At 58.4% G+C, this 16,292-nt stretch overlaps 2 protein-coding genes across 3 annotated transcripts; one reads left to right on the forward strand and one right to left on the reverse strand.

The window, feature by feature from the left end:
- Positions 1–1,595: 1,595 nt before the first annotated feature.
- Positions 1,596–11,097, forward strand: TROAP (trophinin associated protein). 2 transcript variants are annotated; one of them, XM_070051447.1, is made up of 17 exons: positions 1,596–1,695; positions 4,454–4,617; positions 4,896–5,057; positions 5,159–5,351; positions 5,570–5,727; positions 5,816–5,953; positions 6,114–6,196; positions 6,673–6,725; positions 7,722–7,843; positions 8,738–8,881; positions 8,983–9,066; positions 9,204–9,263; positions 9,487–9,618; positions 9,741–10,008; positions 10,221–10,287; positions 10,556–10,749; positions 10,928–11,097. In XM_070051447.1, exons 3-17 carry the CDS (start codon positions 4,914–4,916, stop codon positions 11,011–11,013), a joined length of 1,926 nt encoding a protein of 641 aa, XP_069907548.1. In that variant the 5' UTR covers positions 1,596–1,695; positions 4,454–4,617; positions 4,896–4,913; the 3' UTR covers positions 11,014–11,097. The 2 variants fall into 2 exon arrangements, with proteins under 2 accessions (XP_069907548.1, XP_008254639.1); XM_008256417.4 differs by having other exon boundaries at positions 9,741–10,287.
- Positions 11,098–11,610: 513 nt separating this feature from the next.
- Positions 11,611–15,728, reverse strand: C1QL4 (complement C1q like 4). Its single transcript, XM_002711103.4, has 2 exons — positions 14,372–15,728; positions 11,611–12,331 (listed from the first exon to the last, which is right to left on the reverse strand). The coding sequence occupies exons 1-2, from the start codon at positions 14,906–14,908 to the stop codon at positions 12,152–12,154; spliced, it is 717 nt and encodes a 238-aa protein (XP_002711149.1). The 5' UTR covers positions 14,909–15,728; the 3' UTR covers positions 11,611–12,151.
- Positions 15,729–16,292: the final 564 nt, after the last annotated feature.

Genomic DNA, 16,292 nt, shown 5'->3' on the forward strand with positions numbered 1-16,292 from the left:
GAGGGGTTAGCATTGTGGCGTAATGGGTTAAGCTGTTGCTTGCAGTACCAGCATCCCATATTGGTGCTGGTTCAAGCCCCTGCTGCTCCACTTCTGATCCAGCTCTCTGCTATGGCCTGGGAAAACAGTTGAAGATGGCCCAAGTCCTTGGACCCCTGCACCCATGTGGGAAAACAGAAGCTCCTGGTTCCTGGCCACATCCCATATTGGAGTGCTGATTTGAAGTTCTGGCTATGCTGTTTCTGATCCAGCTCCCGGCTAATGTGCCTGGAAAAGCAGTGGAAGATGGCCCTGGGCTTGGGCCTCTTCCACCTACATAGGAAACCTGGAAGTAGTTCTTGGTTCCCAGCTTCAGCCTGGCCCAGTCCTGGCACTTGGGGGTGTTTTGGAAGTAAACTAGCAGATGGAAGATCCCTCTCTCTGTCAAAATGCCTTTCAAATAAGTAAATAAAAATATTTTTAAGATTATTTATTTGAGAGGCAGAGTTACAGATAGAGAGAGGTTGAGACAGAGAGAAGGGTCTTCCATCTGCTGATTCACTCCCCAAATGGCCACAACAGCCAGAGCTGGGCTGACCCAAAGCCAGGAGGCAGGAGCTTCTTCCGGGTCTCCCACACAGGTGCAGAGGCCCAACCATTTGTGCCTTCTTCTACTGCTTTCCCAGGCATATTAGCAGAGAGCTAGATCAGAAGAGGAGCAGTTGGAACTTGAACCAGCACCCATATGGGATGCCAGTGTCACAGGCAGTGGCTTTACCTGCTAATCCACAGCATGGGCCCCAAAATAAATATATTTTTCTTTCTTTCTTTCTTTCTTTTTTTTTTTTTTACAGACACAATGGACAGTAAGAGAGACAGAGAAAAAGGTCTTCATTTTCCGTTGGTTCACCCCGCAATGGCTACTGCGGTCGGCGCACTGTGGCTGGTGCGCTGTGGCCGGCATACCGCGCTGATCCGAAGCCAGGAGCCAGGTGCTTCTCCTGGTCTCCCACGCGGGTGCAGGGCCCAAGCACTTGGACCATCCTCCACTGCACTCCCGGGCCACAGCAGAGGAGCAACCGGGACAGAATCCGGCACCCTGACTGGGACTAGAACCCGGTGTGCCAGTGCCACAGGCAGAGGATTAGCCTAGTGAGCCGCGGCACTGGCCAATTTTTCTAAAAATATTTGTTTATTGACAGGCAGACTGGCAGAAGGAGGAAGAAAGAGAGAATCTTCCATTCACTGTTGCACTCCCCAAATAGCCTGGGGCCAAAGCCAGGAGCCTAGAACTCCATCCAGGTCTCCTCCATGGGTGGCAGAGTGTTGCTGTGGATTCATTCCTGAGAGAAGGAGCGTGGTGGGGGCAAGAGGCGCAGAGTCACCACACAGACCCCAGGAGTCCGGTGAAAGCAGGCCAGAGGCGAGCAGCCCACACACTTGTTTATTTCATTTGGTACAACAGCTTATATAGCCAAGACAGCCAATCTGGTCAAGGGGCAGGTTATGCCCTAACCAATCACAGCCTGTTGCCAGGCAGTATCCAAAGCCATCCAATCACAGCTTGTTGCCAGGCAGGCTGTGTTGCCAGGTGGGTTTCAAAGCCATTCCTGAGTAACTGATGCTCGCTTGCCAGCGGCCATCTTGGCGTGGCCTTCTCATTCCACCACAGCAGAGGCCCAAGCATGGAGGCCATCTTCTATTGGTCATTGAGAGGTACTTGACTTAGGGTAAATTATTCCACTTCTCTCATGAATTTGATTAGTGTGAGTCAGTGCCAAAGTCCACTCCTGGCAGCCTGACAATTCAAAGCTTCCAGGTCCATGAAGCCAAAAATGAGACCTGAAGCTTGGAGATGACCTTGAAATCACGTAAACCCACTGTGCCGCCACTCTCTATCCTGGTGCCTCCCCAGCCGTCAAATTTCAGCTTTGTTCCTCCCTGTATCAATCTCTAGCAAACCTTTATACATAGTAGTTACAAGGTACTTGCTAACAGAGGTTAGGATTTGATACATCGTCAGCACTGGTAGCCAAAGACCATCTTCAGCTAAGACCATCTTTCTGGTTTTGTTTTTTAAGACTTATTTATTGGTTTGAAATTCAGAGTTGCAGAGAAAAGGGGAGAAACAGAGAGAGAGTGAACTTTCATCCACTGGTTCTCTCCCCCAGGTGGCTGCAACAGCCAGGGCTGGGTCAGGCTGAAGCCAGGAGCTTCTTTGAGGTCTCTCATGTGGGTAGCAGGGACTCAAGTGCGTGGGCCAACTTCTGCTGCTTTTCCTAGGCCATTAACAGGGAGCTGGATTGGAAGTGGAGCAGCCAGGACACGAACTGGCACCCATACAGGATGCAGGCTTTGCAGGCGGCGGCTTTACCCAGTATGCCATGTCAGTGGCCCTAATCTTCCTGGTTTTATTTCCTATCCTTCCCCAAGACTGACTATTCTCTGAATACAGCATGGTCTATCATGTTTCCTTGTCTTTATAAGTACTGTTTTTAGTGACTAGGATGGAATGTTTTCACTTTTAACCTTTTTATTTAATTTCATTAAAGATCCCATTCCCTCTTTCACTCCCCCAAATGCCTGCAAGAACCCAGGCTAAGTGAGGCAGAAGCCAGGAGCCAAGAACTCATTCTGGGTCTCCCATGTAATAGGCAGAGACCCAAGCACTTGAGCCACCACCTGCTGCCTCCCAAGGAGCTGGATTAGAAGCAAAGCTACAACTCATGGGCCGGTGCTGTGGTGCAGCAGGTAAAGCCACCACCTGCGGTGCCAGCATCCCATATGGGCACCGGTTCAAGTCCCGGCTGCTCCACTTCTGATCCAGCTCTCTGCTGTGGCCTGAGAAAGTAGAGGAAGATGACCCAAGTCCTTGGGCCCCTGCACCCACGTGGGAGACCAGGTAGAGCTTCCTGGTTCCTGGCTTCAGATGGGTGCAGCTCTGGCTGTTGCAACTATCTGGGGAGTGAACCAGCAGATAGAAGACCTCTCTCTCTCTCTCTCTCTCTGCCTCTCTGTAACTCTGCCTTTCAAATAAATATTTTAGGGGGGGCAGTGCTGTGGCATAGTGGGTAAAGCCGCCACCTGCCGTGCCAGCATCCCATATGGGCACTGATTCAAGTCTCGGCTGCTCCTCTTCCAATCCAGCTCTCTGCTATGGCCTGGGAAAGCAGTAGATGGCCCAAGTCCTTGGACCCCTGCACTCACATGGGAGACCGGTAAGAAGCTCCTGGCTCAGGTGTGGCTCAGCCTTGACCATTGCGGCCACCTGGGGAGTAAACCAGCAGATGGAAGATCTCTCTTTCTCCATCTCTCCCTGTCTGTAACTCTTTCAAATAAACAAATATTTAACAACAACAAAAATAAACACACCCTGTTCTTAGTGATGGATATATCATTAACAACTGGAACACATGATTAAGGAAAACACACACACCACTCTCTGAGCAGACATAACCAAGAAACCTCTCCTAGTTGGAGTCAGGCTGTGGGCGAGAGGTTCAAGGCACCCTCTGAAGCAACAATGGATATTAACGCAAAATAGAAGCAAAACGCAGCCATTCCAGACCCAAGGACCAAAGGGAGCATGACAAATTTGAGGAACTGGAAGAGCCCAAGGGTTTGGGAAGGCAAAAGAAAAGGAGATCAAGGCACAAGTGGCAACATGACCAGGTTTGCATTTTGAGGATATTAACTCCAGCTGCTCTATGCAGAATGAATTAACGCGAACAGAAAAACAAAACGGAGAGGGGGTGGTGGTGGGGAGACCGCCGGGGAGGGTCTTGCAATCCCCTGAATGAGATCAGACTGCGGTGCCGTAATGAACGTGAACCGAGTTCCTGAATTCTCCGGGCACTTTAACAGGTAGAAAGAAGGGGCGTGCAGAGGGAGGGGTTCAGGAACAGTGATTCCCCGGTCTCCTCTGGTCTCGTCACCCTGCAAACCAGACTGCTGTCCACTGCCCGAGCTGACCAAGGGGAAGCCCGGCGGCGGGCAGCCATCACGTGTGCCCTTGTGCTAACCGAGTTCCAACCCCTCCACGAGGAGGTCTCGTTTCTTTAGCTGCCAAACGACCGCGCCTCACGGGGCTGTGGCTACTCTGGCGTTCTTCGTCTCCGGCACCCGACCGCGTGATTTCTGCGAGCGTCTGGAACGGTGTCCCCAAAGCTGGGCGCCGTTCTACGCTCAGGGTCGGTCAGGGGCTCAGGCCAGCCCCCGGCACCGTTAGCCGCGATGGGGATGCCGAACGCCTCCCACAACGCGACGCCTCCTTCCGGCCTCTCGGCCTTCGCCCTCAGTTCCGAGAGACCTCGCGAGAGTTCCACAACGCCCGTTGAGGCCCCAGATTGGGAGGACCACGTCCCCCCACCCCCGACCTCAGAGCGGCCTCCGAGTCCCTCTTTCCCCGCCCTCCACTCGCGCTCCGCTCTCCGATTGGCTGACGGGACCGAGTCAGTTTTTTTTTCCTGTCCAGAAAGCCGTTCGAAGAGGAGTCCTTCTTTGTGGCCCCGCCTCCGAAGCCCGCGGATTGGACGGCTGAGGCAGATGTCACGAGCCTCCGGCCGAGCCAATCAGGAGCTTGGCGTATTTTACAAACGGGGGAAGTAGCAGCAGCCGGAGCCGGGAATCAGGGAAAAGGTGAAAAGTGGTGGTGGGGGGACCCTGACGGGTCCCGGCAAGGGGCGGCACGGGGATCTTGAAGGGAATGAGGGCTGTGGGGGTTCACAGGGAGGAGAGCAGGTCCGGGTTCAGGGACTAAAGAGTAAGGTTCGACATGTCTGGGGGTGGCACCCAGAGGAGCGGCCTTGCTTCTGGGCGCCTGGGTTTGGGTGGGGGTGGAAGTTATTAGGGAAGTCAGGACCGGTGCCCTGAGCACTGGTTGACCTTTGACCCCGACTCTGCCTGCCTTCTTCCAGCCTCACGTTGTAGCCACCATGAGCACCCTCCAGGCCGCCAAGGAAACCTTCCCCCGGGGTGTGTCTCCCACCCCTAGCAAGATTCCCGTGCGCTCTCAGCGACGCCCACCTTTCCCTACCGTCAGATCGTGCGCCCCGGACCAAGAGAACCAAGATCCGAGGGTAAGAGGGGTCCTGGTGGGTGACGATGACTGACAGGGAGGCGGCGCACACCTGCAGTGCACCCCAACGCTTCTTGTCCCCTCTTCTCCCCCCGCCCCCAGGGATTGGTGCAAAGGCCTCCGCTCGGTATTCAAGGCCCCCTTGTTGATGCGGCAGGCTCCAAGTTGAAGGGCACGCAGCCGACAGAGAGATCACAAGGATCGGAGGGGGTCTCTCCCTTCTGGATCACCTTGGAGGAGCTCAGGCCTAACTCTGGGAGAGAAAACGTGGGGCCTGGACCCCCTCCCCGGACAGGTACCTATTGGAATCCTGGGAACACGGCCTCCCTGGCTGAGTGGAGGAATGGGAAGGGCACAGTGGGGCTTGGGGGCTTTCTTAAAGTTCTGAGCTGAGTTCCATGGAATGAATCGCTTCTGCTCACTCCTACAGCACAAGATGACTACCCAGGGTCCCTGGTCCCCCAGCCTTCCCCCTGCCTCTTCCCCCTCACATTTCATTCTCTTCCCTTGCAGAGGCTCCGGGAGCCATAGAGTTTGTGGCTGACCCCGTAGCCCTGGCCACCATCCTATCAGGTGAGGGAGTGAAGAGTTATTGTCTGGGGCGCCAGTCCAGTCTGGCTCAGAGAGTACTGATTCGAGGGAACCAGGGAATCTCTACCCGGAGGGGCCAGGTAATGAGACCGGATGTGAGGAGATGAGGTTGGGGTGGGCCAAGGAGAGATCCGAGCCTGTGCTGAGAGCCTCTGTTGGGGCTCCCAGGGTGCTCGGGCCTCTGCATATTTGGCTCCCAGAACCCCCATCCAGCAACTAGACCCCGCCAGGGCTTCCTGTTTCTCAAGGTTGGAGGGACCAGGACCCCGAGGCCGGAGTGAGCATCCCCAGAGGCTAGAGGCTACGGTGAGTGCCCTTGAGAAGCAGATGTGAGAGCTGGGCTTGGGAGAGGCACTGACTCAGGGTGAGCCAATGGGCCCTGAGGGAGGAGCCAGGCTGGGGAGTGGGGCTTGAAGGTTTGGGCCCACCTGTGACCTGGCTTCCATCTCCTGCTCCTACGCAATAGATTCCACCTGCAGGAAGCTCCTTGCACTCCTCTGCCCGCCCCCGTTTCCAGGAGCTAAGAAGAGGGACAGGTGGCAGCAGCCGGTGAGAAGGAGAGTGTGTTTGGAGAAGAATGAACCCCTGTCCTGGAGAGGGGTCCTGCAGAGCTCAGGCCTTCCAGGAGCTCTCAGAGCACCCTCTGCAGGTGCTGGGGGGAAGCCTGTGGTTGCCCAGGGGAGTCTTTGGAATAGGGGGTTGGCTTGCTATGACGTGTCCTTGGGATATGAGAGGGGAAGAAGAGACAGAAGTGTAAGTTGCTGACTGGCTTAGCGGCCAGAGCACAGACAGTGGCAACCGATGGCATTTGGGTTTAATTCCTGACTCTCACTCACTCAGCCCTGCAAGCTTGCCTTAGGCTCTCTGAGCATTGGTTTTGGTGTTTACCAAGCGAGGATAGTGTTTGTGGCGATACTGGAAGTTGCTGTCAGAATGAAATGCTGTGATGTGTGTAAAGCACTTAGCAATGGCCAGGTCGCACTTGCTACTCAGTGCCTCCTGGCTGCTGTCCTTGTTGTCATCAGGACTACAGTGAGCCAGGCCTCGGGATTGCTCCTGGAGACCCCAGTCCAGCCTGGTGAGTGTGTCTGGCTATGGGGGAGAGACCAGGGGCAGGTGGGCTGCCGGCAGTGGGAAGGAGAGAGGAGAAAGCTCAGCAGGTTGTGAGAGGGCGGGGTCGGGGGGACACCCCTGAGGAGTGGGGAGATGAGAGGCTAGGAAGAAACTAGCAGTTGGCCTATTGCACTTGCGTCAAAGGAGATAGTCCTGGCTTCTGCCCTTTCCCTTCCATTTTGCAAGATTTGCCTTTACTCAGTGTCCAATCCCAGTCCCTAAGAGCCATCACCACACCCTCAGCCCCCTCGGGGTGTTCAGATAAATAAGGCTTTACTGAGATAGTGTTGGCCTCTGTATGAGTCCTTGCTGTATTAATGTAGAAGGGGGTATTAAGCGGTTTATGTTCAGGGTAAGTGTTTGGTATAGCACTGCAGGATACCCAGATCTCAAACTGGAGTGCAAGAGACAGAGGGAAAATCTTCTATCCATTGGTTCACTCCCAAAATGGCCACAGTCTCCAGAACTGGGCCAGGCCAAACTCAGGAGCCAAGAACTCCATCCACGTCTCCTATATGGATGGCAGGGGCCCAAGTACTTGGGCCAGCACCCACTACCTTCCTAAGCGCATTAGCAGGAAGCCAGATCAGAAGCACAAAGCAGCCAAGACTCAAACCGTGGCTCCGATCTGATCCAACTTCCTGCTAATGGTCCCCTAGGAGGTAGCAGGTGACGGTGACGGCTCAAGTATTTGGGTCCCTGCCACCTCTGTGGGAGACCTGGATTGTATTCTCTGCTCCTGGCTTCAGCCTGGCCCTGCCCCAGCTACTACAGACACTTGGAGAGTGAACCAGTAGGTGGAAGGTCTATCTGTCTATCTCTTTGTCTGTGTGCCTTCCAAACACAGAAGAAAAAAATTTTAAAATCCAACTAGTTTACCCTCTTCAAAGGTTGCCAAAACCCTGTGCCAGTCTTTGGAGGGCTTTTTAGGTACTGCAGCCAATTTCCTGCCTTCTCCCAGCTTCCTCTCTCCCTGAGGGAGAGCAGGAGGTTGTCTCTCACTCAGATGAAGGAGGAGGGGGCCCTCTTGGTCTGGCTCAGCGAATACCACTAAGAGAAATCCAAGAGATCACACACACCAAGGTGAGGTGGGACCCTCTTGGAACAGTAGGTGCAGGTAGAGGAGTGGCCTGGGGGATCCTGTAGCAGTCAGCACTGAGGATTGTGGGTAGAACCTGGCATTCGGGGCCTTGGGGTGTTATTGGGTCAGGGTTTGCCCCAGATGGACCCCAGCCCTCACCAGAGTGGGGCTGACCTCTCTTTTCCAGGTGTCTGGGGCCTGGGGGTGAGAGGTTACAGATAGGGATATACTCGAATCACCATCAGATCAGTGCCGAGGGTGAGACAGCTGACTGACAGCCCTGTCAGCCAATGGCGCTCATCCCTTCAACTCACAAATAGGGACTGACCAGCTCCTGAGTGCCAGACACCATTCTGGGCTTTGCACATACAGCAGTGAGCAAGTTTATATTCTAGAAGAGGGAGACAAAAATAAACACCTATGTAAAATATAGTTGTGACATGGTATAAAAAATAACTAAGGTACTGAGAGTGGACTGGGTTGTTACAGTTCACAACAGGTGAGTTAGGGAGCTTTGTCACAGAGAAAACAGTGTTGAAGCGAAGCCCTGGAGTGAGCCATGCAGATTATTTGGGGGAAGAATGTTCCAGGCCAAGAGAACTATAGGTGCCAAGGCCCTGGGGTGGAAATGTACCTAGTGTGTTTGAGGATCAGCAAAAAGGAGAGGCCTGTGAGACAGCAGTAGAGTGAGGAGGTGGGGCTACAGGGATGGGGGCAGGGGTGGGACAGATCGGATGAGGACTTGTGAGCCGGGGTCCTTGGCCTTCATGTGGAATGGGTGGAAAGCCACAGGGAGGCTGGGTGAGCAGGGGAGGGACATGATTTGGCTTTAGTCTGGAGTAGTGAGAGCCAGATATAGGAAAGGCTCATTCTTCCCACGTTGTCTCCCTCCAAAGGACGGCCAACACTCACACTTGGTACCCTCCCCTGCCCCTGTGACCCTGCCCATGCCCGGCCGTGTGGCGCCACCTCCTGTTGCCCGGCCATCACCTTTCGGACGAGCTCAGCGTGTCCCCTCCCCTGGTGCCTCGGCGGCAACGGTTTGTATCAACGGTCTTGGTTGGGGGCTGGGCGAGGGCAGAACAAGCTGGCCGGTGACCCCTGCCAGGCCTAGGTTCAGCTGCTCATATCGCTTCCCCAGACATCATATTCAATGCTGCGGCGTTTCACCATGCGACCCAAAACGCGATTCACACCCATCCCGTCAGCCCCCCGAGTCCAGCAGGTAAGAGGGGGCGTGGGAGGCAGCTGCTGGGGACTGAGACTAGAGGAGAAAGGAGACGGGTAGGGGTAGGGACGGTTAAGACAGAGGCACGGGGGGAGTGGGTTCCATCTGTGGGTGACCTCTCACTTCCGTGCCAGGCCCGATGGCTGCGTGGCCTCTCCCCTCAGTCCTGCCAGGAGGAGCCCGCCCTCTCCTGGGTAAGTGTTAAAGCCCTCCTGCGCTGAGAACCTGTGTGCGGTGCTGGCTGCCCAGAGGCCCAGCAGTTTGGAGCAGGTGTGCTCTCTCTAGAAAAGCTGCTCCTTGCATCTCTACTGCCCCTTCTACTTGAAGCCTCCCTTCCTGACAAGGGTGGGACTCGGGCTCTGTCTTCCTGCCCCGGGCCCCGGCTTCCTTCACATACCCCTTCCCGCTCCGTGGCAGGGGCAGATTGCGGTGCAGCTGTTTGACCAGGAGACTTCTGGTGAGCTGCAAGAGGGGCCTGGGGACCCACTGGCAGCGCCCCCTGCTGTGCACTCCAGTGGAGTCCCCAGGCTCCAGGAGCTGAAGATGCAGGTGGGCCTATGGGGGCAGCAGCTCCGATGCCGGCGGGGGCGTGGGGGTGGGGAGAGGACAGCGTGGTGGGCTGAAGGTCCCTGCACCGTGGTGTCACAGCGGGGTACTGTCTCCCCCCACAGCGCATCAGTGTCCTGCAGCAGCTGTTAAGGCAAGAGGTGGAGGGACTGGCAGGGGACAAGTGTGTCCCCCTCCACGGGGCCCCATCGCTGGATATGACTGAGCTGCAGCCTGTGCTGGCGGAGATTTCTAGAACTGTGGATGTCCTGGAGCCCGCTTCTGGGACTTCCCGCTTTCATTCTGAGCTGCCGCAGCCCTGCCTTCCACAGGGGGCCCAGGAGACACGGCCCTGCCCTGCAACAGAGCCAGCAACCCCAGAGTCCTGTAGGGGTGAGGTGCCAGAGCCGTCTCCCCAGGATCAGCCCAGGACACCAGAGCCCTGCCCTCCAGTAGAGCCCTGCCCCCAGGGCCAGGCCAGAGCCCCTGAGGCCTGCCCTAGGGTGGAGCAGGCGCCATCAGAGGCCTGCTCCTTGCCACCCAGCCCACAGCCCTCCTGCAGCCAGGGGGCTCCAGCGACCACCAGCCTGACCTTCTCTTCCCAGCGGCCACTGTGTGCCAGCCCCCCTATCCACTCCCTCCAGTCTCCGAGGCCCCTGGCGGGCCAGGCAGGTAAGAGGTGGGTGACGAACACTGTGAACAAAGGAACCCCCCTCAGTCACTGGGCGCTGGGGCCGCCCTGTTGCCTGTACGTCCCACCTTCTACCCTGCCCCAGCCAGGTTCCGCAGGGAGCAGGCTAGGAGCTGCCTCTCTAAGCCCTGTGCTCCTAGTTGGCTCGGCCTTGGAGGACTGGGAGAGCAGCCCTGGGGTCGGGAGCAGGGGCAGACAGGACTCTGAGATGGGACTCAGAGCCCTCTCTCAACTCTCTGTGGCCCTCAGGCCCCAGCAGGCTGGCCCCGCGAGCCCTGGCCCTGAGACAGCGCCTCAAAGCCTGTCTAAGTGCCATCTACTGCTTCCACGAGGCCCGGCTGGACGACGAGTGCGCCTTCTACACCAGCCGAGCCCCTCCCACAGGCCCCAGCCGGGTGTGCACCAACCCTGTGGCCACACTACTCGAATGGCAGGATGCCCTGGTGAGCCGCCACCCCCCTTCTCACCCCCCTCCCTGGCCTGGCCCAGCCAGGCTGTGTGGGGAGTGGGGGCGGGGCAGGGGGCGGGCCTTGGCTGCTCTCCAGAGAGGTCATTGGGCTGGCTGTCTGTCTGGGGGAAGGGTGCCGGGCTGTGTGACAGGGGTCTTCTCTCTGTCTCCAGAGTTTCATCCCAGTTGGTTCTGCTGCCCTGCAGGACTCTCCACCCTGAGTCACCTGCCTCCACCTGCGTGCTCCTCGCCTTTTTAGCCCCTATTTATTTGCCCGTGTGCTCACGGGATTGGAAGCCAAAACCCTTTTGTCCTTTAATAAAGTTTCTGAAGTGTCCAGATATCCAGCTGGTGAGTCTGACTAGGTCGCGACGGGTGTTGTTCTCCAACTGCCCACATGGTGGCAGTGTCCCCCCAGCTGGGAGGCCAGCCCCAGGCTCCCCCTGTCTGGAAACCGCCTACCCCACCCCTGGGTGAGCTGGGGGGGGGGGTAGCAGTGTGGCACCTGCTCTTCTCCCCGCTTCTTGAGATGTGTCCCACCCGCAGGAGCCATCTGGCACTCCCTCTTTCCCTAGCACTCCTCTTCTAGAACTTTCTCCATGTGTCACAACAGAAGAGAAGCAGCACCAGACCCAGGCCTTTCGAACCCTCACTTGTTAGCGAACCCTCACTTGTTAGCGTCACTCTGGGTGGTGTCTCCCCCAGCTCTGCTGGAGTTCAGACCTTCCCCAATTCTCCCTCCAAGCCCCCCCACCACCACTGCACACACAGTGGCACCCCGAGAAGCAGGGAGTGACAGGGAACGGGTCAGCCAGCCGTGTCCCCCACCCCCGGGGCAGCAAGTTAAGCAGCCACACACAGTCTCCCAGCCTCACTTTATTGGAAGAGGCAATGGCAGCTGTAGCCCCAGGGCTCGCCCTGGATGGGGTGAAATGGGACTGTACAGAATGAGTTTTCAATGCCAACGGAAAAATTCAGCATTCCCCCAGTTCAAAGGCAGGCACCAAGGCTGGAGCCTGGAGACTGAACATGGCGATGAAAGGGAGGCGGGAATGGGAGCGACCAGGACCAGCACCTACCCCGTCCTAACGCCTCTTGTCGTCTCAGATGGGCTCCTGTTTCTGCTCTTTTCCTCCTGTTTCCCGGACCTCTGATCCCCAACTCAGGGCACGACGCAGGGCCGTGACCTCCTCGCCCTCCCCGCTCAGGCTGTCAGGGGCATGCGGTCGGTGGGCGGTCGGCTCCTCCCGGCTCCTCCCCCAGGCTCCCCTATCACCTAGGCCCGGAGCGCGCACAGCGCCCTGGGTGTGGCGGGCGGGCGGGAGGTGGGTGGGGAACGGGGCGGGGTGGGGGGGGCAGGGGGAGGGGGTTGGGGAAGGGCGCGGGGAGGGGCCGGCTCAGTCCGGATAGATGATGAAGCCCGAGAAGGTGCTGTACTTGTTGGTGTTGCCGCCGTGCACCTTCCCGCCGTCCAACTTGATGAAAACCTCGTCGCCTACATCCAGGTGCAGGATGACGCTGTTGCTGGCGTAGTCGTAGTTCTGGTCGGCGTCCTGCGCTATGGCGCTGGCCCGCACCTAGAGAGGAAGGGACAGCAAAGCCACACGTCCTGTGCGTGCGTGTGGGGCTGGCTGAGCGCAGCAGGCCGGGCGGCGGTGCGCGCCCCAGCGGGGGAGGGTGGAGCGAGGGGCCGCCGGCCGCAGGAACCAGGCGTGACTTGGGCAGAGGCCTGGAGAGCACGGCCATTCGCTGCCTTGTGTGACTGCAGGCAAGTTTCACTCCTTCTCTGGGCCTCGATTGGAACTATAAAGTGGGAGTAGTTACAGAGCCCACCTCACCAGGTCGTTAGGCTGAAATGTGTCCAAAACTCCGTTTCCATACGGAAAACGCTTTGCTGTTATGGGTCTCATTTTTTAAAATAAAACAAACCCTTAGGGTAAGATTTCCTACCCTCTGGGACCTCCTGTTAGAGTTACCCTTGGGTTCCTCCCTGCTTCTTGATGGGGCAGGGGAAGGTACACTGTTGTGACGTGGGGTGGGGACCGCCTCCCCGAGAAACAGGGAGCTTTTCCCTTCTCTGTCCTCGTGGCAACGGGTCCCCTCAGGCCACCAGCCCCCTCCCCAGCCCCCTCTTCCGTCCCACTGGGGCTGGTTATTAACTTATTAATTATTCATCATTATTCTAATCATTATTTACCGTCCCCGGGGCCGCAGCGCCCGCGCAGCGGAATACAGAGTGGGAGCTGCGGCGCCGCGCACTCTGGCAAGCCCGCACAGCAACCCGCGGCGTCCTACCTCCTCTACTGCATGCCCTGTGCAGGCCAAGCACACCTACTGGGTACCACAGGCAGACACCCTGTGTCACACACCCTTGCCTCATGCACCATGACACACACGTATCATGCACACACACACTCCTTTTACACACACGCAGATCACACACCCATACAGGCATGCAGGCACTGTCACTCCCTTTCTTTGGGTCCCTAGGTGGCCCTGCTGGGAGGAAACCCCCCACAGATGGGCAGCGGGAGGGCGCTGTGGCTGTAGCAGGGCCCAGGTCTTGGACAGAGGCCAGAGGAGCAGGCCCCATAAGATTACCCCAGCACCGCACAGGGCACCCAAAGGTCACCTCTCAACCCCAACCTCCAGAGGCCTCTGTGACCCTGGAACCAGCCCCCACTCCACCCCATGCCTGCACCTGCAAGGTGGGGACACCCTTCTGCTAGGCACATCGAACCAGAGCTGAGTCCTTGGAGCTATTCCTGCAATCCAGGGGGGCTCAATGCCTCCAGCTTTGCCCACAGGGACTGGGAACAGGGAAATTTGGAGACAGGTTGCTCAGGACAGGCCAGGGTGCAAGCTGCCATTCTGCCTGTCCCTTGCCTCCCTCCTGCTGGGATCAGACCTTTCCTTGAAGCCATCTGGCTGGCTCCTGGACTGCTAAGCTATTTCCCACCTCTGCCTATGGCTCAGTATTAGCTGAGGGCAAGGCCTATCGTAGGCTTGGCCACAAGGCCCCGGGTGAGCAATAGCATAGCTGCCTGCCAAGTGAGCATTTTCTTTCTTTTTTACCTTTTCTTCAAGAACAGAAGCTGAATCCACCCCACCCCCCATATAGGAACAGCTGCTAACTGCCTACTGCCTGAAACACAGGTTTCCCATTCTAATCCAAAGCAGCCTGAAGTTAGGCAGCTCACCCAATGCAGGGGGACCTCCCCAAAGGCCAGGAGGGCTGCTACAGACTATCGGGTAGCCCAAGAGAGGATGGAAAAGAACCTCATTTGCAGGGTGAGACAAGACATTTGGTGAGGTTGCCTTCCGTCTGAGTGTGAGGGCGGACAGCACACACCTGAAGCTTTGAATCCTGAGTTCTAATTGTGACCGCCTTCCTAAGGCACTGGGAGACCCCCCCCTCCAAGCAAGTGCTCTCCCGCCCCCCGACTCCACTCCCCAAATCTGGCCTCCAATTCCTCTGTGGCTAACTGAAACGGTTCCTAAGTTTTGTTAGCAGCCTGGCATTTCTGGATTCGGTGGCGATATTCCAGGATGGAGCTCAGTTTGTGGACTGGGGCTGGGGCGGGGGGGAGGGGCGGGGGGGAGGGAGGGAGCCTCACCTGTCCGTTCTTCATCAGGTCGGCCCACATGCTGGTGCCGTCGCCACCTCGCATGAGCACGTGGTAAGCAAAGAAGTAGACGCCTGGCATGGGGCAGGTGAACTTGCCACTGGCTGCCTCATAAGCGTTGCCCACGTTGGTCACCACGTCGTCAAAACGTAGCACCTCGTACCCTTCGTGAGGTCGCCGCAGGCCGGCGTAGAAGGCAATGCGAGGCACGTAGCCGGCCGGGGGCGCCACCCCGCCGGGGCCGGGGCCTGGAGGACCCGGGGGACCGGGCCTCCCGGGCTCTCCCGGGGGTCCTCGGGGACCTGGTGGCCCCGGGGGGCCCCGCAGGCCTGCCTTTCCCCGGCGACCCATCTCTCCCTTGGCTCCCGGAGGGAAGGGAGGCACGGAAGCGGGGGTGCCGTCTGGGCTCGGGCCTCGGGGCCCGTGCGGGTCGCAGACCATGCGGCAGCGACCCAGCATCTCATAGTGCGCCGGACCACGGGAGCTGTGCACAAGCAGCGGGATGGCCACCAGCAGCAGCAGCACCATGGCCACCCCGACGGCCACCCCCGCCACCCGCTTGCGGCGGCTCAGCCGCGACGCGGCCAGGGCCAGCAGATCTTCCTCACTCTTGGGCGCAATGGCGACGGAGGCCCGGGGCTCTCCGCGGGCCCTGGAGGAGGTGGCCGGGCTCGGGCCTGGGTCTGGACCCCCCCCGACGGCTGTGCCCGGGCCTCCTGCCCCCGCGGGCCCCCGCCGCAGCTGTGCCGTTCCCCAAACCGTCCGTCAAGGCGGGGGTCTCCCCCACGGGCTCGGCCAAGGGTAGTTCCCGACGGCTCGCAGCCCGTGCTCCTGTTACCACCCTCCTGTGCAGTCCGAGATGATCCTGGGCGCCTGAGTTCCGCGGCCTCTCTCTCTCTCTCCCTCTCTCTCGGACGGTTGGTTTCTTGCACGGCTAGGGTGCGTGCTCTCCAAGACAGCTGCTTTCTCACCGATGGCGCTGCCCGGGTCCCAGGCTACCCAGACAGATTGTTGCTGCCCACGCTCCGGACGTCCCGGGCTCTGAACTGCGGGTGGAGCCCACCGGGCGCGACCTTCCAGGGGGGTTTTGCGTTCTGGTTCCCGGAGACCACGGCACTGCCTTGGCTACTCTAGTCGCGGCCCCAGCCCCTGCCAGAGCCCTGGCCCCGCGGCTGCCTCTTGCGAGCGCTCCAGCTCTCTGCGTCCCTAAGCTTCCTCGCCTCCCTCCCGGGGCGGCAGTGCGGGTGGTGTGAGTCGCCGCGCGGCGAGAGCCACTATAAGCGGCCAGCCGCGGAGCGACCCCTGGCGTCCGAAGCGGGGAGTACGGGGGCGGGGCAGGCCGCGGCCCCCCACCCGCGTCCCCCGAGCCTCCAGGTTCGTTCCCGGCTCTGCAGGGGAAATCGCGGGTCTCCACCCTGTCTTTACTTCCACCCTCGACCCGGCGTTTGGCCTTCTTAGCGCCCAGAAGAAGCCAGAAACAGCGCTGAGGAATAAAGGAGGACCAAAATGCAGGCATAGAGAAGACAGGTGGACCCTGAGCTGAGAAGATGAGGGGTGGGAGCCTCAACCAAAAAACAAACACTAAACAAGAAGGGCAAGGAAAGAGACACGTTTGCCAGCCCACGCCCCTCCCTGTCTGTGCCCGAAGAACAAGCGGCTAGCATTGACCTGAATTAGAAAAGTCAAATCTCCAACCACCCTCATAGGGTCCCAGTGTTGGGGGCTTCGGAGCAAACCCGTGTGTGTGTGTGTGTGTGTGTGTGTGTGTGTGTGTGTGTGTGTAGAGAGGGAGAGGGGAGGCGGGGACGAGGGATGGGGAGAGAGAGACAGGCCAGCCTTCGGAGTGAGCAAGCAAGCAACGGACAGGCAAGCAGAGAAGGAGCGACAGAGGAATCAGAGAGACAGAAAGGCA

The sequence above is a fragment of the Oryctolagus cuniculus genome, chromosome 11, assembly GCF_964237555.1.
Source record: "Oryctolagus cuniculus chromosome 11, mOryCun1.1, whole genome shotgun sequence".
Classification (NCBI taxonomy): domain Eukaryota; kingdom Metazoa; phylum Chordata; class Mammalia; order Lagomorpha; family Leporidae; genus Oryctolagus; species Oryctolagus cuniculus.

What these genes read in the sequence shown, in the direction of transcription:
- C1QL4 (XM_002711103.4), bottom strand. Translation starts at nt 14,908, where the DNA reads ATGGTGCTGCTGCTGCTGGTGGCCATCCCGCTGCTTGTGCACAGCTCC. An exon ending in ACCTGATGAAGAACGGACAG is followed by an intron (nt 12,332 to 14,371) that starts GTGAGGCTCCCT and finishes CTTCCTCTCTAG; the next exon opens with GTGCGGGCCAGCGCCATAGC.
- TROAP (XM_008256417.4), top strand. Translation starts at nt 4,914, where the DNA reads ATGAGCACCCTCCAGGCCGCCAAGGAAACCTTCCCCCGGGGTGTGTCT. An exon ending in AGGAGCCCGCCCTCTCCTGG is followed by an intron (nt 9,264 to 9,486) that starts GTAAGTGTTAAA and finishes GCTCCGTGGCAG; the next exon opens with GGGCAGATTGCGGTGCAGCT. An exon ending in TCCAGGAGCTGAAGATGCAG is followed by an intron (nt 9,619 to 9,740) that starts GTGGGCCTATGG and finishes CTCCCCCCACAG; the next exon opens with CGCATCAGTGTCCTGCAGCA.